The 21,682-nt window shown below is 40.0% G+C and overlaps 1 protein-coding gene across 1 annotated transcript in view; it reads right to left on the reverse strand.

The window, feature by feature from the left end:
* The window catches only part of CWF19L2 (CWF19 like cell cycle control factor 2), a 169,302-nt gene that overhangs the window by 108,179 nt on the left and 39,441 nt on the right, over positions 1 to 21,682 (reverse strand). Inside the window, exons 6-10 of the mRNA XM_077808705.1 lie at positions 19,604 to 19,697; positions 16,985 to 17,100; positions 14,559 to 15,268; positions 5,222 to 5,318; positions 843 to 935 (exon numbers count right to left, since the gene is read on the reverse strand). Coding sequence (XP_077664831.1) covers positions 843 to 935; positions 5,222 to 5,318; positions 14,559 to 15,268; positions 16,985 to 17,100; positions 19,604 to 19,697 — 1,110 coding nt within the window. The remainder of the gene's footprint in view (positions 1 to 842; positions 936 to 5,221; positions 5,319 to 14,558; positions 15,269 to 16,984; positions 17,101 to 19,603; positions 19,698 to 21,682) is intronic.

Genomic DNA, 21,682 nt, shown 5'->3' on the forward strand with positions numbered 1-21,682 from the left:
ATACTTTGAAACTATAATTAGCACATTTTGAAAAACTAACTAGTTTCACTTTCTATCTGCATACTTTTCAAAGTTTTTAATTTCTAGCAGCTTTATAAAGATCAAATACAAACCTGTCAAACAAGTTCACCGGACAAAGTCCAATCTGATTTACTCTATATTGACTTTACATCTATTCTGGGATCCGTAAATCTGAAGATTGCGCCATACAATCTAAAGCTGTAATTTTCTTTCCAGCTTCATTTTGTGGTTTATATTACCACCAGAAATTCCTGTTAGAAATAGTACCTCTTGCTGTCCAGATGAAGGCAGTTTGTTCTCTATATTCTTTTTTAAAAAAGTAAACTACTGCAATGGGAATATGCTCAGCATCACCTGAAGACAAAAGGCACAACGGACACTTTGCCATTATTTTACCAATGTTAGCAAAGTAAAGTGAAACCTGAATACTGTGGGCAAAAAATACCCAGTATCGAGGTGCCATGCAACAGTTTAACACACTGCTTAAGAGCTGTAGTAAGAGCCAAGTCCTGTTCCCAATGGAATCACTGGGAGCTGTACTATTCAATTACAACAGGAATTTGTCCCTCATGAGGTGTGTGTAAAGGGCATCACACAGGCTTTGAAGGATGCACTGGGATGAATTGCACCCAGAAGGAGTTTATGACATTTTCCCTGCAGCTATACAGTCTGACATTTTAGCACTCACTAGATGTCTTGGCTCTTTTACAGATAGCCTTTGTAAATTTCAACATTTAAAAATATCATTGCGATAGGTACTTTTTACCTGCATTGTAATTTTTGTGCTGGCACGTAACAATGGAGGAATATTTTTCCCTTACCTCCTTTTCAGGTGGTCTTGCAGGAGTCTCTGTTCTACTTTCTTTTAGTTTACGTGCATTTTCAAGCTGGGCTTGAAGCTTTGAAGCTAAATCCTTTAAAGAAAATGATAAAAGTGAATTAGTTCAGTTGTCTTAGCTCTTATTTACAAAAACGTATCTCCCAACTGTCCATTTCTCTTGCTTCTTCATGAATCATAGAATCATAGCATATCAGGGTTGGAAGGGACCTCAGGAGGTCATCTAGTCCAACCCCCTGCTCAAAAGCAGGACCCATACCCAATTAAATCATCCCAGCCAGGGCTTTGTCAAGCCTGACCTTAAAAACTTCTAAGGAAGGAGATTCCACCACCTCCCTAAGCAACGCATTCCAGTGTTTCACCACCCTCCTAGCGAAAATGTTTTCCTAATATCCAACCTAAACCTCTCCCACTGCAACTTGAGACCATTACTCCTTGTCCTGTCCTCTTCCACCACTGAGAATAGTCTAGAACCATCCTCTCTAGAGCCACCTCTCAGGTAGTTGAAAGCAGCTATCAAATCCCCCCTCATTCTTCTCTTCTGCAGACTAAACAATCCCAGTTCCCTCAGCCTCTCCTCATAACTCATGTGTTCCAGACCCCTAATCATTTTTGTTGCCCTTCGCTGGACTCTCTCCAATTTATCCACATCCTTCTTGTAGTGTGGGGCCCAAAACTGGACACAGTACTCCAGATGAGGCCTCACCAATGTCGAATAGAGGGGAACGATCACGTCCCTCGATCTGCTCGCTATGCCCCTACTTATACATCCCAAAATGCCATTGGCCTTCTTGGCAACAAGAGCACACTGCTGACTCATATCCAGCTTCTCGTCCACTGTCACCCCTAGGTCCTTTTCCGCAGAACTGCTGCCTAGCCATTCGGCCCCTAGTCTGTAGCGGTGCATTGGATTCTTCCGTCCTAAGTGCAGGACCCTGCACTTATCCTTATTGAACCTCATCAGATTTCTTTTGGCCCAATCCTCCAATTTGTCTAGGTCCCTCTGTATCCTATCCCTGCCCTCCAGCGTATCTACCACTCCTCCCAGTTTAGTATCATCCGCAAATTTGCTGAGAGTACAATCTATACCATCCTCCAGATCATTTATGAAGATATTGAACAAAACCGGCCCCAGGACCGACCCCTGGGGCACTCCACTTGACACCAGCTGCCAACTAGACATGGAGCCATGTTTTGTTTATTTTTTAACACACCAGCTCACAGGTATATAAAAGTACTATTAACTGTAATGCCAGTGCCATTTGAACGATTCCTTATTATAGGTACAAAACCAGAAATTTTTCCAAACAATTTAAAAAACAGATGCATCTGAAGCATTATGGTGCATATTTTAAAAAATAGCACTTCCATAACACATTACATTTTCAAATGCACTGTTCAAATATTAATGAATTTATGCTCATAAAATCTGTTGGTAAGCATAACGGCCATTATACAGATGGGAAAGCAGATAGAGGTAATTCTAACCTAATGTAATGTACACCCTTTTCCAACACCCTGAGTTTATAAGTTGCACAAAAAGTCTAAGGGAGCAAATCTTACAGCTGCTTCTACTATATAGATTTACCCTCCCTTACATACCACCTCGGAATTTGGGCCTTGAGTCTTAATTGAGTTCTGGGTGACCCAAAGATGGAAAAGTGAGGCCTATTTGCATTCTCCCATTAGTGGTTTTCCCTGATATAGTCTTCTCTTCTGTTCCTCATTATACAGACAAGGTGGGTGAGATAATTGGACCAACTTCTGTTGGTGAGAGAGACAAAACTTTTGAGCTACACAGCGCTCTTCCTCATGTCTGGGAAAGGTACTGAGAGTTTCACAGCTAAACACAAGATTGAACAGATAGTTCCCTTCGAATATGTGCTAACTACTTATGCTGAACTGTCTGTTCAATTCTGTATTTAATTGTGACACTCTCAGTATCTTTCTGCAGACCCAAAGAAGAGCTCTGTGTAACTTGAAAGTTTGTCTCTCTCACCAACAGAAGCTGGTCCAATAAAAGGTATCACCTCACCCACCTTGTCTCTCTAATATCCTGGGACTGACACGGCTACAACAACACTGCATAGTTCCTATTATGTAAATCACAGCAATTTAGACTCAATGGGCTAAATTCAGAGCAGTAGAGCAAAAAGTAACAAATTAATTCATTTGATTTACATTTATTATTAAACAAGGTAATCTGGCCTAAATTGCTGATTCCACACAATGATAAAAATTAATTCCAATGTAAATAATTAAAATAATTAATATGAAATTAACAGCAACATAACAATTCTGACTATTACTAACTGAAATCAAACAAAATTGCAAAATAACTCACATATACATCATTTGTACGTACAAGAGTGCTTTTACTGAGAATATTTTCTTCTGTTACTTAAAAGCACACCAACAGCTTAAAAATCATACTTCTATCCAAATGTTTCCCAGTATTGTTATAAGCATCAGCTAAGATTACCAAGACTGAAAATTAGAGTATTAGAAAAATTATGGGTTTCCCATGTCCCCCACAATTTTGATTACTTTATGCATTTTGTAGTATTTGGTGTATAGTCAGTTTCACTGCTTTCCCTGTAGGGCCAGATACCCAATTTCTCCCATTTGTGTGGGTTTTTCCAAACATCAATAGGGAAGAGAAAAATATTCAAAAATACAAGTTTAAAATCCCCCAAATTGGCAGGAAGACTTAGGGGGAAAGATGTAGTATCTGAAATTACTTTTAGTTCACTAAAAGTTAGCTTTTATTTCTTTTCAAAGCTGATTAGATTTCAGCTTGGCAATGTCTCTTTAAGAGCTATCTCTGTTTAAAAATATGCTGCGTACACATTTATTCTGATGATTATGCAAAGGGGAAAACAAAATACTGATGTAAAATAAGATCTGGAAATAGTAATTTATAATGTATAGGGTAACCAGATAGCAAGTGTGAAAAATCAGGACGGGGTGGGCAGGTAACAGGTGCCTATAAAAGAAAAAGCCCCAAATATTGGGACTGTCCTTATAAAATCAGGACATCTGGTCATGCTAACAATGTATCACTTTCTCATGTGAAACAGTTTTTAAAATGTGTAATACTGACTTTGGAAATACCAATAGGACACACAGATCTGTGTGAAAAATAATCTGTGAGGGCATCCTAAATTAAAAAAAAGTCTGAAAACCACTTCTTGTTCCCCACACAAAGTTATAATCTTATTTGTGACTTCACAATTACAGTAGTTGCTGTAGAGATGATGTCAAACAGAATTATTGCTTCAGGGAGACTCATGCAGCAAGCATAGATGCATGAGAAAAAATCCTTAGAAACAAAAAAAAAAAAATACATAAAGGACCACACTGGTTAAATTGTTTCTAAAATGGACATTTTTCACCATTCTCCATTAGGTTTTCGCAGTATGTCTTTAAGAGCATCTATGCAAGACACAATAACTTGCAAAACATACCCTCAATCTAACACAATGAGACTGACCTGGCTGACGCCTCCAGCCTCTACCACAATACACATGACAAATAATAAATACATACATAAATAAATAATACACAAAAATTGGGGGGCATATGTCAATCTACTGGTGTTCCCAGAACTGAGAGTTACTGTTACCTCTCTCAGCATCAGCAAACCACAGTGTGTCAGAGAGTGGAAGTTAGTTGGACACTGTTTCTCTTATCACCATTAGCTAAAAGGCATCAGATAAACCAGTACTATGTATCTATAGTGTTATGTAATAAACATATCTTTTTGGAATCAAGAGTCTTTCAAATCACACAGCGATGTTCCTGACTTTTCGGTCTGCTTTAGCAGTTCCAGTTCAGACGGTGGTGCCAAACCTGCAGCTGCTAGGAGCTTCAGAGGCTCGTAGGGAGCTCACCCCACCAGGGACAGGTTACAATCGTAATCTTGATGCTTAGCCCTCATGTACTACTGCAGGGCAGCATGGTCTACGAGGGTCTGCTGATTGAGCTCTGTGGCGATAACATGATCCACAGGAAGTCTTCCACCTTTATTTTGAAATTGGCAGGAGCACATTGCAAGTTTCCCCTTCCTCCTGTTCACCAGAAAACCTCTATACACTATTCTCTAACTCTCACCATAAGGAGAAAATTATTTTTGACATGTTCCCTATTCTACAAACCCCTATGGGGTTGAATCCCCTCCCCCCTTGACCACAGGGTATAGCTATTTGTAGGAGAAGTTATGAAGAAGGTTGCACATTAAATTCTGAACCTGATCAAATGGCTTTTCATCATGCTTTGGTCAAAAGGAGAAGCCAATTCAAGCCCTATGAGCTACAGTACATGCCATCTGCAGTATATCAGAGCAATCTTCAAAAACCTTACCAAATTTCCCATTAGTTCTGCTTTCACAATCTTGGCTCCCAGTCTGTTCATCTCTTCTTCACTAAGGGCCTGGGGAGTCCCATCCTTTGAAGTATGTCTGGTTGAAATACCACAAACGTTCACAGCCCATAGGAAACAAAAAAATATTTACCTAATTAACAATCATTGCACTGGCAAACATGTTCAAGTGTTGAAAGAAATTTAAAACAATCATAATCACAACTATCCCTCTACAAATCCTTTTATAGTCACTAAATCTCTCTAAAGGACAGACAAGACCTTTTGAAAAAGATGTGTAACCATGATGTGCATAAAGCTATATATTCCTTTAGTTTTGGGATCTTTTAGGATGAAAGGCACTAAGTATTGTACATTTTTTTGGCTCGAGGGAGCAGTAAATAACCCATAGCAGGTAAAAGTGGGCTGTGCATGCAGTATAGCTTCCTGACAGGACAGACCAGCTGGGTCCAGAGTTAGTCCTTCAAGCAGTACCAAATCATCCTGCCTGGAAACAGCCAAAGACCCTTCCTCCTCTCTAGCACTGAACCTTGGACTCCATCTCGTAACAAGAAGTCTGTTTATAAACCCTGAAGCAATAATTCTGTTCATAACATCTCCACAGCAAGAAAACCTACCAGTTGTTTATCCACTTGGAAGTTATGTAGTTCTTCATTTCCCAAAGCTTAAGTTGTTCTTAGATTTATCTACTCAGAGGACAACCTTTGGTTATGAAAATATTTGTTTCAAAACCTTTGGTTATGAAAATATAGTTCATATATTAGAATCCACACTGAAAGTTAACTGGTGACATTTGTAAATAAAATCTCTCCTAGAAATTTTGTTCCTATTCTGGGGGATATGATGGCCTACTGGACTAGGAGTCAGAAATGCATGAGTCCCAATCCCTCTCTCTGCCATTGATTTACCAAGTGGCTTTACACAAAGTATTTCACCAGAATTGTTCCAAGACTGAACTTCTCATCTGTAAAATGGAGTTAAAAATACAAAGGGCAGTGGTAGGAATAATTAGTGGTCATATTGTGATTTAAAGATTGAAAGTGCTAATAATAATTTTTAAAAATGCAGGCTAGCTGGTAACTATCCTAAACAGACATCTCCAGAAGATAAATTAATTTATAACCCTTAGGAAGACTTAAAAACAAACTTAGATTGCATTCAGCAAAACAATTCATTGCTCTTCCACTGCTCAGCTACTGAAAACCAAATATTGCTGGACAGCTAGAATCATTTCCCAGTTACGTAACTAAGGCCACAGAGAACCAAATTGGCTGAAAATGTATGAAAATATCTCTTCCATCCAGACACATGGCATTTGATGTCTAAATTACTCTAGCCTTAAAATAGTCCATTTATACCTGATACAGCTGGAAATTTATACCTATAAGATGTATATCTAGCCAGTAAAACAGTTCCTATTGAGAGAAGAATGCACTTCCCACCCCAAGCTGACTGAATATATGCTCTCAGCTCTGTTTTTAGCTGTTGGAAGACACATTCCATTTTGAGGCTCACCCAGGACAACCTTGTTATGGCAGTGTGACCCTCTGTACCTCAAAGTAGCACCCTGGAAACCCCCATATTCAACACGGTGATATGAGTACGATATTTTTGTACAAAGTTTTGTCATTTTGTATAAAGTATACCTTATGAGGTATCATTTTGAAAATATTGACCTGTTGAACATTAATATCCTGTTGGATTTATGTACTATCATTGTATGTGAAGTTATGAAGCATTGCTATATGTTACTGAAATATGGTGTGAGGCTGGGAGATGCCCACAGCCAACCTTTCAATTGCAAAGGATCAGCAAGATGTACTGACAGCTCATTAAAGGGAATCCACTCTTCCAATGGCCATCCCAGAGACTTCTCATAGAGAGCATGTATACAATGGAGACTGCTTCACCAATAGGGACTGCCTGATCCCCACGTCACAGCAAAAATCTTTCCAGCAAGGTAGTAGAAAATATAAAAGAAGGGAAGAGACATCATAAATTGGCCTTCTCCCTCCATCCCCCCCCCCTCCAACACCTGGAGGACAAAGACTTTGAACTGGGGAAGGGTGGTCCGGTCCAGTCTGTGCACTGAGGATCTGTAACCTACTTGTACCATCTGTCAGGGTGAGACACTGCTTGATTCAAATCCGGCTTAGTTTGTAGAACTTAAACTGCATGTTTATTTTTGTTTCTAAGTAACCAATTCTCATCTCTATGCCTAGTACATACTATCGCTTAAAATCTCTTTCTGTAGTTAGAAAAGGAGTACTTGTGGCACCTTAGAGACTAACCAATTTATTTGAGCATAAGCTTTCGTGAGCTACAGCTCACTTCATCGGATGCATACTATGGAAACTGCAGAAGACATTATATACACAGAGACCTGTATATAATGTCTTCTGCAGTTTCCACAGTATGCATCCGATGAAGTGAGCTGTAGCTCACGAAAGCTTATGCTCAAATAAATTGGTTAGTCTCTAAGGTGCCACAAGTACTCCTTTTCTTTTTGCGAATACAGACTAACACAGCTGTTACTCTGAAACCTATCAGCGGTTTGTAACCTGACATCAGCATCACAGTGTGAGAGGCAGCCCAGGCTGGTGGTTTGAAGGGCTCAGTGGTTCCACAATCAAGGTTGCACTCTGGGGACCCAGTCACAAGCAGTACTGTCCACTTAAATGAGAGAAGGATATCCTGGAAATGGCATCAAGATCTGGAGATTATAACCCTCTTTCAAACTCTGCCTCAAAACATAATCTTGCTCTGACACAGTCACAGTGCTTCTAGCCATGTCTGTTCATACTGGGGACCTATTTGTTAGAAAGTTAAAGTATTTTATAAACTCTAAACAAGAATCAACATTTCTTGATCATTTAAGTATAGCTAATGCCACTGCTGTACGGTGAATTTTGGTGTGTGGTTGTTGGATCATAATAAAGAAGTTCTGTATTAAAATCACAAATGAGTTTGATTCCCCATAGTTTAAATTCCAGGGTATTATTAATTAAGAGGTCTCTTGGTTTTTGGTACTGTTTCTCTCCCTCTATGTGTGAAACTTGCAAGCTGCTAATTGCGTTAGTACATTCTAAGACAGAGTTTGTTCTCAAAGCAATTCAGAGAGAGAGAGACCCAAAGCAATACTCTAACAACAGAAACAGCACCCAGAGACTCCCCGCCCTTTTGTTGTATTAACAATTGTGATTAAAATTGAGATAGAGGATGTATGTGGATGGATGCTTGGTGTGGATAATAAATGAATGATCAGGGAGGTGCCAGCCTAAGAATCCAGTGTCCATCGGCTGAAGAAGGCGTCAAGTGGAAATAACCAGAGGACCGACCCCCCCCAGCCCCCCGGAGGGCAGACTGGAATCTACCCAACAGCCTCAAGAATGGGAGAACCAAAGAACAAGATAACATCTAGCAGCATGGAGCCATCAGGAATGTGCTATCTGCTGATTGATTCAGCAACAGCATGATGAAGCAATTCCCGTAGACTGGCATAGGAAGAAATTCCTATAAAAATAGACTCTAAAAAGTGAGAACTTTGGGGTCTGATTCTGCAAACCAACTTCCAGGAGCATCAGATGAGCATCTGACAAGGCCCTGCTCCCTCCTCATGTCCAGGCCACCTGGCAGTGGCTTGGAATGAGCAACTATAAGGCTGGTAACTATGATAACAACCTTGCAGAACCTGTGTGTGTGTATTCGTATGAATGAATGTGTGAATAAATATGAGATTGAATGGAATGTTATAGCTATAACTAACTGCTTACTATGATTCTTTCTGTATTTACAATGAATGTGGTATTTTGCCTTTTTCCCTTTAATAAGATCCTGCTGGTTTTTAATTTATTGGTATAACAGTATTTATTGTTGCATTTAACTTTTCTTAAATATGTAACATGAGACAGGATTATAATTCTACAGAAAATGTTTATATTGCTCTATCTACATGTGTAAAAAACCTGAGCATAATCCTACTTCACTTGCCACAGTACTTCCTATAACATTACATAACTGAGAAGTCATTTCAAAAGCATTACTGAATGCTACGAGAATGAAAGCAACCAAACTATTAAAAAAATTAAAGACATGCTGTCATAACAGAGAAAGAATATGCTGCTTAACGTCATGAACATAATGTGCATGATTAAATCCTGTGAGACTTTCAAAATGGAAGACCTTTAAACAGGTCTCACATTTTAGTCTGAGATATCACAGTGCTAACCTGGGGAAATTTTTCAAACCATTTCTGCCTGCATTTCAGGGGCCCAATCCAACATCCATTACTTCAATGGAAATAGAATCTGGCTCAAAGAGAGGCAATGTCAACAGTTTAACTCCTTATAAAAAGGAAATAAACAGAGAAATTAAAGGTTCTGGAGCTCTTGCTTCTCATTTCCCCTAAACCTACATATTGTAAAGCAATTAAAACAAACAGTAGGGGAATTACATTAGTCAGAGTAAGAGACAGTTATTACTTGGTACATGCTCTCTGTGATGTTATTGCTTGAATCATTATCTGCACTTTTTCAGCTCAACAGTATTTTTCTCTCAGCTTGTCTCAAATTAAACTCCAACGCACATATATTTTAGTCCCATTATTAAGCGTGATTTTCAGCAAAGAGCGTCCTATCTGGATGGACATTTCCTCTGAGGAGATCCCTTGGGCATCCAATCAGCCAGGTATTACTAGGCATGCAACCTTGAGCTTTTAATTAACTCTTGTCATAATTGTCCAAAACTCTGATTTAAAAGCTAAAGAAACTCTGTATTTGTTGGAAGAGAGAAAATTAGCAAGTACATTGTCAGTATGAGGCATTCAGAATTGAGCGAACACCACCACCCAGGCACTTTTCATAGGTGATTTTTGGTGACAGCGTTCATTCAGCTCCAGCATGCACTCCAGTCCCCCACTTGGCCCATTCCAAGGACATATGTAGCTGCACAGGTGAACTGCCCCCAGTTCCTTCTCTACTGCAAAGTCCCGAGACACAAGACTCTGAAGCAGTGAGAAAGGGGGAAAGGAGGGGAAAGTAGCGGAGCAGCCATAAGGGGACAGATCTGGAAGAAGTTTAGTTACTGCACCACATGAACAATGCTGCTCTATTTCAGGGTGACTCCCAAGCAGTATCCCTTGATGGAGGTGGGAGCCTCAGAGTCAAATAGTACACTGAAGACAAGACTGCACTGCCAACTGCAGCATCTGCTCTAATCAGAGCATAATATTTGGAAAAGGTATGTACTGAGGACTAGGTTGTGGCTCTGAAAATTTCAGCAACTGGGACATCTTTCAACAGGGCCATAAAAGTAGATTGGGACCTTGTAGAATTGGTTATCACTCTAGAAAGAGATGAATGTTGGCATCATAACAAGAGATAATATGCACAGAAATCTATTTTCAAAGTCTTTTGATGAAATTGCAGATTCTCTGGATCTGTCAGCAATTGACACAAAGTCTAGAAGACTTCCCTGAAATGATTGGTTCTGTCTAAGTAGAAAGCCAGTATCCTTCTGATATCCAAAAAATCTAAGGCGGCTCCCTCCCTGGACTGGTGTGGCTTCAGAAACAAAACCGGGAAATGAATAACCTGGTTAATATGGAATTTACAAGAAACTTTAGGTAGAAATCAAGGTTGTGGATGTAATGTAACTTTGTCTCTGAAGAACACTGTGAAAGGGAGGGTTTGCCACCACAGCCCCCATTTCTCCATACTTCAAACAGAAGTGTTGGCCACCAGGAAGGCTGTTTTCATAGACAGGTGTAGTAGAATCACAGAAATGTAGAGTGGAAAGGGACCTCGATAAGTCATCAATTCCAGCCCCCTTTACTGCAGCAGGACCAAGTAAACCTAGACCATCCCTGACAGGTGTTTGTCCAATCTGTTCTTAAAAACCTCCAAAGTGGTGATTCCACAATCTCCTTTGTAATCCTATTAATCCTTATAAAGTTATTCCTAATATCTAACCTAAATCTTTCTTGTTGCGATTAAGCCCATTACTTCTTGTCCTACCTTCAGTGGATATGGAGAACAAGTGACCACCATTCTCTTTCTAACAGCCATTAATATATGTGACGATTCATCAGGTCCCCCTCTCCATCTTCTTCTCTCAAGACTATACAGACCCCATTTTATTAACCTTTCTTCAGAGGTCAGGTTTTCTAAACCTTTTATCATTTTTGTAGTTCTCCTCTGGACTCTCTCCAATTCATCTCCATCTGTCCAGAAGTGTGGCTCTCATTTGGTCACAGTACTCCAGCTGAGCCCTCACCAGCGCCAAGAAGAGTGGAACAATTACCTGCTGTGTCTTACATATGACACTCCAGTTAACACACCCAAGGGTGATATTAGCCTTTTTTGCAACTGCGTCACATTGTGATTCATATTCAGTGTGATCCACTATAACCCCCAAATCCTTTTCAGATGTACTGGTGCTTAGCCAGTTATTCCCCATTTTGTAGTTGTGTATTTGATTTTTCCTTCTTACGTGCAGTACTTTGCACTTGTCTTTAATGAATTTCAACTTGCTAATTTCAGATCAATTCTCTAATTTAGTGAGGTCATTTTGAAGTCTAATGCTATCCTTCAAAGTGCATGCATCCCCTCCACCAGATTGGTGTCCATTTGTGAACTTTATAAGCATACTCTTCACTCCATTGTCCAAGTCATTAATGAAAATACTGAATGGTATTGAAGTTGGGACTGACCCTTATATACTCCCTCCCAGTCTGACAGCAAATCATTGATAACTATTTTTGAGTATAGTCTGTCAATCAATCGTACACCCACCTTATACGAATTTCATCTCATCCACATTTCTCTATGTCACTTATGAGAATGTCCTGTGGGACTGTGTTAAAATCCTTACTAAAAATCAAGATATATCACATCTACTGCTTTCCTCCATCAATCCCAGTTAGTGACAGACACTCTCGGTGCCTGTTGTTTGGGAGACCTCCACCTACCCACAAAGTGCAAGGTAACTGTCGAACTCTGCTTGTCTGTTTTTGTAACTGAAAAGACTGAATACTGATATAAGAAACTCCTCCTTGATGTTAAAACCCAACTGTTCATCACCAAAACCTAATTTATAATCTGCCCATAAGACCTGTTCATCAGTAACTTAAACAACATAATATATGGGAAACAAAGGCTATGTCTTCACTTACGGTGGTGTGCAGAATGCAGGCAGTATTCACGTAGCTATGCACCACAGTGAAAGACAGGTTGTGTCCACACTTGTCACTGTGGCATGTAGCTACACACTGCAGTGAAAGGCTCCAGCAGTGGGATGGCAGGGGGGAAAGCTCTAGCAAAGAGGAGATAATGGGACACTACACTGCTAATAATAGCATTGTAAATATGGGAGGCACTGCTTGGGCGTGTGAGAGGGTATATTTATATATATATGTATGTATGTAGGGTATATACCCAAAGAGTTCAGGAGCGTCGAGCACTCTACTTGCCTAAGCAGTGCCTTACCATCTACACCGCTATTTATACCTGTGCTACCTGGGTGGGCAGTGCCTGTACTCTACACACCATCATAACTGTAGACATACCTAAAGAAATAACTATTTTCATGAATTCCTCTTTCCAACTGGTCTCTTATCAGCCTCCTCACGTGTTCTTGTTGCTGAACACTTCGTTGCTTGCCCACTTTTCCTACATTTATCAAATTCTTCAAACTTAGATCTCATTTGGGCCCTGATCCTACAAACACTTATGCACATGCTCAACTTTACTACTGAGAATAGTCCCAGTACTTGAATAGAACTTGCTACTCACAGTAGTAAACTTAAACATGTGCATAAGCATTCGCAGGATTGGGGTCTTGGTGATAACATAAAGGATGGGTGGCCAGGACCTGCATAAAAGTCCAATGATTTTTCTAACTTCTTTCCACAATTACTCTATTTTCCTTCATTATATCAACACAGACAGAAGAACAGTAATTCTTATTACACTTTGCTTTGTAGTCTCTTTTTAACCCCCCTGAAAATATACATTCAGACTGATGCTTTCTCTGTCATTTACATCAGAATAAAACCTATTACTTTAACATATGACCTCATCTCTTTAATCTACCAAATCTATCCATGCTATATTGTTACCTTAGTTTTCCCCAGTTATTTTGCCATTCAGCATGCCCAGACACTTACTTACAAGTAGGTTCTACTTGTTTAAGTTGCAGATGAAATATTATTCCACAGCCTCTCTCAATAGTAGGAAGCAGACTTTACTGTACACCAATGTTCAAAGGAAGGGTAAAGTAATCTACTGTCATGGGCAATATGACTGAAAAAATCATACATGTCAAATCAAAATAGGTATTTCCTACATTGCCTACTTTAGCTTTTTTTCCACTGCATGCATCCGATGAAGTGAGCTGTAGCTCACGAAAGCTTATGCTCAAATAAATTGGTTAGTCTCTAAGGTGCCACAAGTTCTCCTTCTCTTTTTGCAGATACAGACTAACATGGCTGCTACTCTGAAACCTACTTTAGCTTTGAAAGCAATGACTCCCAAATACCAAAGAGTCAAGAAGAAAGTTAAATTCCAAGATTAAAACACTATATTCTACAGAAAAAGTGCCACTTTAATGTACTTAAAAAGGTAAAATGCTACATAACTATGGTGAAATGTATTTTTAAAAGCTGCATAAGTGTTCTCAGCCCTCCAAAATTTTCTGAAGAAAACAGTAATGTCACCAACTTCAAATTTACACATCGTGCCTTTTCACCTCAAAAGATCCCAGAGAGACTTAATAAACCATATTTACATAAATATACATTTCATTTCTCCAACCCTGGATATGGCTGCACTTCAATGTTGAGTGAAGTAGTTCTTTTAGTAGTTCAGTATGCAGCAACACTTTACAATGGTTGTGGTCACACAGGGTAGCACAGGGTTGGCAGCCGAAGGAAACCGCACTAGAAATGAAGGTTGGCCGAATGAAGCTACTGAATTTTTAATTTTGCCAGGTTACTAATGGTTGCATCCCTACTCACGGGCAAGTGGTCTTAAATGTCTATCAGAGATAAGATATGCTTAAAGTCTTTCCAAAAAGACTACACCACTGAGCCCGACAGGGTCCTCGGCTACCATGCTGGTTTAGTTTATCACGGACTCAGAATGTCACATCTACTAAATCATTTTCTATAGGTCTGGGTTTTCCATTCAAGAACTAATCAGGCTCAAACATGTTTGGAGATCTGATAAGATCCCAGCCCAGTGAGGTATGGCAGCAGACAGATACCTCCTACAAACTGACTTGAAAATATATATGACATCTAGCAAAATAAATCATAAGATACCCAGAACATGATGCTTCGCTGTCTGGCAATAGCACTTTCTTCTTGGGGATGTTTCCAAGGTTCTCTTCCTGCGTCTTCTCTCTTTCAGCCTTTGGAGCTCCCTCATAAGTAGTTTTTTCCATTTTCAATGGCTTTTGATCTAATGTTGGTTTCTCATTTTCATCTTTTATGTGTGTTCTGCTCCACGGTGTTTTTTCGTCACTTTCCTTACCAGGTTTTTGGAAATTGCTGCTCAAAGAGCTACAAGATGGTAGTTTTAATGAGGATTGCTGTAGCTTGCAGTCTTTACTAACAGATGAGAAATCGTCCTCAGAAGGTTTCAAAAATTTATATTTCAAATTGCTTAGAGAGGAAACAGTCTCCTGACTTTCTTTTGCATCAGAATGTTTTGCTACTTTGTAACAGTTGTCTCTAAACTCAGAGTCTGTGCTACATTGTCTATATTCTTGTTCTTCTCTTGATGTGTCTTTTCTATAACCTCTTTCTTCCAGTGGATATACCTTATTATGCCTACCTCTAGAATGTCCTTCACACATACCCTTGATTCTGTCACCTTCATCGGGTGTTTCTTTCTCCATGTGGTGCTCTCTATCTTTTTGCTCAATCTTTGAATAGTTAAATTTCCTCCATCTTCCTTTTCTATATTCATTTTCCTGTTTCGATGCAGCTTCTTCAGCTTCTTCCCATCTTGACTGAAATATTTCCACTGACTACAAGACAGAAGGAAAAATAATGGCATTATTTTTAAAATGATGTTCACATTAACAACAAGCATGAGAGAGAGAATAGATGATAGTGTTATATGGTGTAAGTTTTAGTGGTCTAAATTTGGGATGTCCACATAAGTCATGCAGTGGTGGTAATATCACAGGGGACATTTCTAAAACTAATCAGCATGGATATTTAACTTTTAACCGTCACTAGAAGGAAATCAATGATTTACACAACCAGTAAAGTTTCTACCCAATATTCAGGCCTAAAGTCGGACTGATCAGGCTCAAGGAAATTTAAGAAACTGTATGCTTATCCTGTCACAAACTTCTGAATTACCTCTTTTTGGTTTTTTTAAAAAAAGAGGTATTGCAGAACGGCATAGCAGTTGGCAGGCTGCATGACATGCAGCATCAACTGTTTTCAGTAGGGACCCCACGGTAGCTTTCCTGAAGAATCACTGGCACCTTGCCTCATTTAGGGAAACAATCTCATCCACTTGCTGCCCCCAGTATTACTTCACTGGCATTCACAAGCCAAGGAGGACAGGAGTCCTATTTTCTGGTTGTAGTAAGAAGCCATCCCAGCATCTTCCAGAATGTCAGTGAGCAGTGCTAACAAACTCAAATAAAGAAGACTCAGCATTTGTCCCCTTAAAATATTCTTGGTATACGATTGAATACCATATATCCTGCACCTTTCACCAATAATTCTGAATAATAATTTCACCATGTTTTGCGGGGTGGGGTTGAGAGGTATATGTTTTTATGGCAGTTTGTTTTCTTAAGGTTAGCTTTTGAAAACTACTCAGAGGTTTAGCAAGTGAGAAGCACTCTTGGTAGAGACGGATTGCAGGTAAAGTGGCCAACGGATGCATGATAAAATTAATTTCTCACGTAACTCTCCAACTTGTTACACGGATAACACCATCACAAAGGATATGTCTATACTTGGAGCTCAGGGTGGGATTCCCAGCTCGTGTGGACAAACTTGCTCTAGCTCTCATGGAGCTAGCACCCTAAAATTAGTAGTGAAGCCAAGGTAGCATGGGCAACAGTGAACAGCTGGGTGGGCTAGAAGTGCAGAGTACAAACCCGCATGGGGTGTACACACACAGCGCGGCAACCCTGTGCTGCTGCTCACTGCTGCCCATCCTCCCCCAGCTATGCTACTCTCTTCAGCACATTAGCTCAATGAGCACTAGCACAAATGTGTCCCCTCAAACTGGGGATCATAACCCTTGCTCATACCACAGACATCGCCGAACTTCTTGTGTGCACACGTGGACACGTGTCTGAAAGAAATATCCCTGCAAATACAGATAATTTTGGAAGGTGCTCAGATACATCATAATAGGGACCATATAAGAACCTGGGTGAAGTGAAAGAAATATTTTAACTACAGTCTAGTACCCCACAGTGAAAAAAGGTAGGATGCAAAATCATGCAAATCCAAGTCTGATTTAGTCGGGGATCAGTCCTGCTTTGAGCAGGGGGTTGGACTAGATGACCTCCTGAGGTCCCTTCCAACCCTGATATTCTATGAAGTCTGACAGTATTAACGCCTTCATCACCTGATGGAAGTTTCAAGAACAACAGAGCTTGATCATGTCTTAAGCTATACATTAAATACTTCTGCCTTTACAGGGGTTTGACCTTTTCCAAAAGCTTAAAAACTGTAAACAAGGAGAATACTTTTCCTCTTAAGATGCTTACCCCATATCTTTCAGCTACAATTTCCTCAAAATTTCGTTTCTCTCTCTCAGCCTGCTCCTTCATCCTTTGATAGGATTTCTTTAACCAACTTAATCCACCGTCTTCCACCATTTTAACTAAAGGAACAAAAGAATTAGATGTGATATTTTTGTATTTTAGGATTAGCTTTTATTACCCAATACTTATTGTATACGCTACATGCAGCACAGAAACTTAAATTACCTCAGACAGACCTATTTTGTATGCTGACATGGAGTACATCTAGCTGTCTACCTTCATGTTCTTGCCCCAACTGAAAATACTGTAATAAAATATTGTCTTTCTTCCTATCCTGAATACATAGAACAGATTTAAATCTTCTAGTCTTTCACACCAAATATTTCTTCTTAGAAATTTACTTTAGTTGAATTCAAAGATGGTCAGTTTCTTGACAAGTAGTTTGTTGGTTTCTCTACCAGAACAAGCAGAACCAAATGGGGGTACATGGGAGTATGGCATGGCCGCAGCTGACTCAGGTCAGCTGACTCAGACTCATGGAGCTTGAGCTGCAGGGCTACAAATTGATGTGTAGATGTTGGCGCTCAGGCTGGTGCCCAAACATAGGATCCCTCAGAGGGTCCCAGAGCTCAGGCTCCAGCCTGAGCCCTGGGACCCTCCACTCTTGCAGGGTCTCAGAACTCGTGCTCCAGCCCAAGCTCAAACATATACACAGCAATTTTTCAGCCCCAGAGCCCAAGCTCTGTGAGACAAAGCCAGCTAACCCAACCAACTGCGTTTTTTTATCCCCATGTAGACATACCCTTTGAGCCAGATGAGTGTCTCAGAGTTGAGATTACAAAATGTAGTGGTTGAGGGTGCCTGGTGGGAAGGTGCAGGGGCACCCGCAGAAATTTTTGACTTGGTACACACCATCAGTCTTTGTGGAGCTCTCCCCACTGCATCCACTGGCCCCTGTGCCTCGGCTGCCAAGTCTGTGTGACACTAAGCTGCTGCCGTCCAGCCTGGCCCACCCAGGTGCAGCATCACTTCCCATCCCCGAGGTGGGAAACAGGCTGCTAGAAGCAAGTCAAGGCCAGGCAGGCTCTTTGCAGGAGAGCCCTGGTGCAACAGCCATCTCCACAGCAATGGCAAGGAGCAGCAGCACTGGCTATCCCACTGCCCACTTAAGCAAGAACTTGGGGCACTACGACCTCTGTGCACCAGGTTGCAATGCCACTTGCTCAATTTTGGCCCTGCTGCCGTGCAACCTGGCATAGAAGGCCTGGAGCCAAATGTGAAGGGGCAGTCAGCATCCAGCATCGCTGCTCCTAGCCATTGCCAATAGTAAGCCCCATACATAATGTGCATATGGCTGCAGGCCCCACTGGCAAGATGTTTCACTGATGAGGTGTGGAAGGGTGATGAGTCTGCATTGCCTGCAAGGGTCACATTTGAGGGGGAAGGACGAACAGAGAGTGCATCTCATGGAGCAGGTGTTCCTGGGAGAGAGATGTATTTTTTATACAGCATCATAACACGTACAAGGGATAAGGCATGGAAATAAAATACATGGTCCCTGATGTGGGGATCTTACAACCTAATTTTAGACATGATACATGAGGAAGAGCAACCTACAGTGGGGGAGAAAAAGGAAAACAAACAATAAGAAGATTTACATAGTTATTTAGTTTAACATTGTGCGTATATTGATGGTACAACTAATTTTCTGTAATCTTCTCCATTTTATTATTTCAACATATAATGGGTGTTTTGCAGGAAGGAGCAGCACATAGACATGCCCTTTCTTGAGTCCACTCTCTGTCACCTCCCTCACATGCAAGTCAAAACCCCCTTTCCTTCAAAACTAAATTAGTAACTAGATTCTTTTGCTGGGGATATTAGTAGGGTTCCCAAGATCCTGAAGGACTCTGCTGCTCTTCACCTCCTAGGGAGAAAAGGTGGCTCTTCGAGCCAGGCCATGGGTGTTCCTGTCTATGTGATCGCTGGCGTGAGGGAGACCTCTGGAAGCCTATAGTCCATACAAATTGTCCACCGAATAAGTGGGTATGGATTCCCAACAGGGGCCCCTTACTACTCCCTACCACCCAGCATATGAGAGTCCTTCTTAATATTTTATAAATGTTATGTGACATATTTCGTAAGTGCACTTGCTGGAAATAGATAGGATAACTCAAGGGTAAGAACTGAAGTGAAAAGGTTACAGAAATAATGTTTTTCACAAACTGCATTCTTAATGTATTTCATTTAAATGTGACTCACAGATCTCTGTAGTTGAATATTTTAAAACTGTAATTTGTGTAATGGAATGAAAGGAATCAAATGAGATGACAACAATTTATCATGTCCTGGTGGAATCATTCTTTCCTTTAATTAGTTCAAATGAGAGAAAATCTGTGTAGAAACTGAAGGTCAAACCACTCAAGATTATAAAATCAGTCAAGAAATATTCTGCGAAACAATGTATTATGGTTTTAACCCAATATTTGCTACTGAAACAAGTTTTACTTCATTTGTCTTCACTGTAAGTAACTGGGAGCTCTGCTCTGCTGACCATTTTATAGCATGAACGTCTCTGAGGGGAACACACACAGCTTTTCTTACTAAAAATTACTTTTTTACCTTTTTTAACTGAAGTTGCTTCACCCTCTTCTGGTGGTAAACCTGTTCCACCATCTTTCCAGTAGGGGTTCAGCTCTCTTTCAGAAAGTCTAGACTATAGAAAACAATTTTCAACTGATGCACAAAAATCCACTTTGTCTAACAGTTGCTGTTACAACTTTTTAATTATTTTGTATGATCCACACAGAAACGTAATCCGTTTAAACATACCCAAATGACAATCTCGTTAAGAAACCTTGTGCTGGAACTTTAAAACAAAAAGTTTGACAGGGCGGTGTAACTTTCGATATTTTTTTAAAAAATACTAATTCAAGAAAAATAGCCAGGTGAAGAATCAACTACAATTGTAAGCAGAAAATAATTATGAATGTTTTGAGGAAATGTGTGTCTTTTCTATATACAGTAGTACTGGACATCATTTTCTTCAATATTTTCTTCCAAAGAATAATCTCTGTAAGACCTCCTTTTGCAGTTCAGATGAGTGTACTTTCAAAATTACAGTTTGATAAACAAGACCTAAACATTCCACTACATCACTTCTTCTTAGCACTAAAGAAGTTGACAGGAAATAAATGAAGGTCTCAACACTTTGGGAATTGCTCCCACTTACATATCCTTAAATAACTGACAGAATTCTATCTGTGCCTATGTCTGTCCAAGAATCCCAAGACAGATCTGGTATAATATTTCTCTATAATTCTAACCACTAACAGCAGGCATTAGATTTTCTTGGTAAAACCCCCATGATCCAATAGTGAGCGTTTTTTGGTTGCTCTTGTCAACTTATTAAAATTAAAATAAAAAGCAGTAAAGAAGCAGCTCTGGAAGAAGTATGTTATGCAAAGGATGCAAAAAAATAACAGTTTTGGGTTTTTTTTAAATACATCAGAAGCATGAAGCCACCCAGAGAGGCAGTAGGACACTAAACGATCAAGGTGGTAAAGGAGCAGTCAAGAAAAACAAGGCAATGACAGAGAAGCCAAATGAATTCTTTGCATCAGTCTTCAGTGCAGAGAATGCGGGGGAGATATCCCATCAGAGCTATTCTTTTTGGATGACAAATCTCAGGAACTGTCCCACACTGAGGTGTCAATAGAAGAGATTTATCAATAAATTGATAAATTAAACAGTAATCATCACCAGGATCAGATGGTATTCATCCAAGAGTTCTGAAGAAACTCAAATATGAAATACAGAACTACTAACTGTAGTATGTAATCAATCACTGAAATAAGCCTCTGTACCAAATAACTGGAAGGTTGCTAATGTAAAGGTAACAAGGAGTCTGGTGGCACCCTAAAGACTAACAGATTTATTTGGGCATAAGCTTTCGTGGGTAAAAAACCCACTTCTTCAGATGGGGTTTTTTACCCACGAAAGCTTATGCCCAAATAAATCTGTTAGTCTTTAGGGTGCCACCAGACTCCTCGTTGTTTTTGTGGATACAGACTAACATGGCTACCCCTCCGATACTTAAAGTAAAGATGATTTTTAAAAAGGGATCCAGAGGTGATCCTGGCCATGACAAGCCAGTGAGCCTAACTTCCGTCCCAGGCAAGTTGGTTGAAACTATAGTAAAGAACAAAATTATCAGAAACATAGATAAACACATTTTGTTGGGGAAGAGCCAATATGCCCTTTTTGAGAAAGGAAGTCATGCCTCACCGATCTATTAGAATTGTTTGAGGGTTTAAACAAGCATATGGAAAAGGGTAAGCCAATCGATATAGTGTACTTGGCCATTCAGAAAGCCTTTGACATGGTCCCACGTCAAAGTCTCTTAAGCAAAGTAAGCAATCACGGCATAACAAGGAAGATCCTCTCATGGATCAGTAACAGGTTAAAGATAGGAAACAGAGGGTAGGAATAAATGATCGGTTTTCACAATGGAGAGAGGTGAACAGCTGAGTCCGCCCAAGGATATATACTGGGACCTGTGCTGGTCAATATATTCATAAATGATCTGGAAAAGGAAATGAACAGTGAGGTGGCAACATTTGCAGATGATACCAAATTATTCAAGATACTTAAGTCCAAAGCTAACTGTGAAGAGTTACATAGGGATCTCTTCTGAGTGAC

This window comes from Eretmochelys imbricata, chromosome 1 (assembly GCF_965152235.1).
Source record: "Eretmochelys imbricata isolate rEreImb1 chromosome 1, rEreImb1.hap1, whole genome shotgun sequence".
Taxonomy (NCBI): Eukaryota; Metazoa; Chordata; order Testudines; family Cheloniidae; genus Eretmochelys; species Eretmochelys imbricata.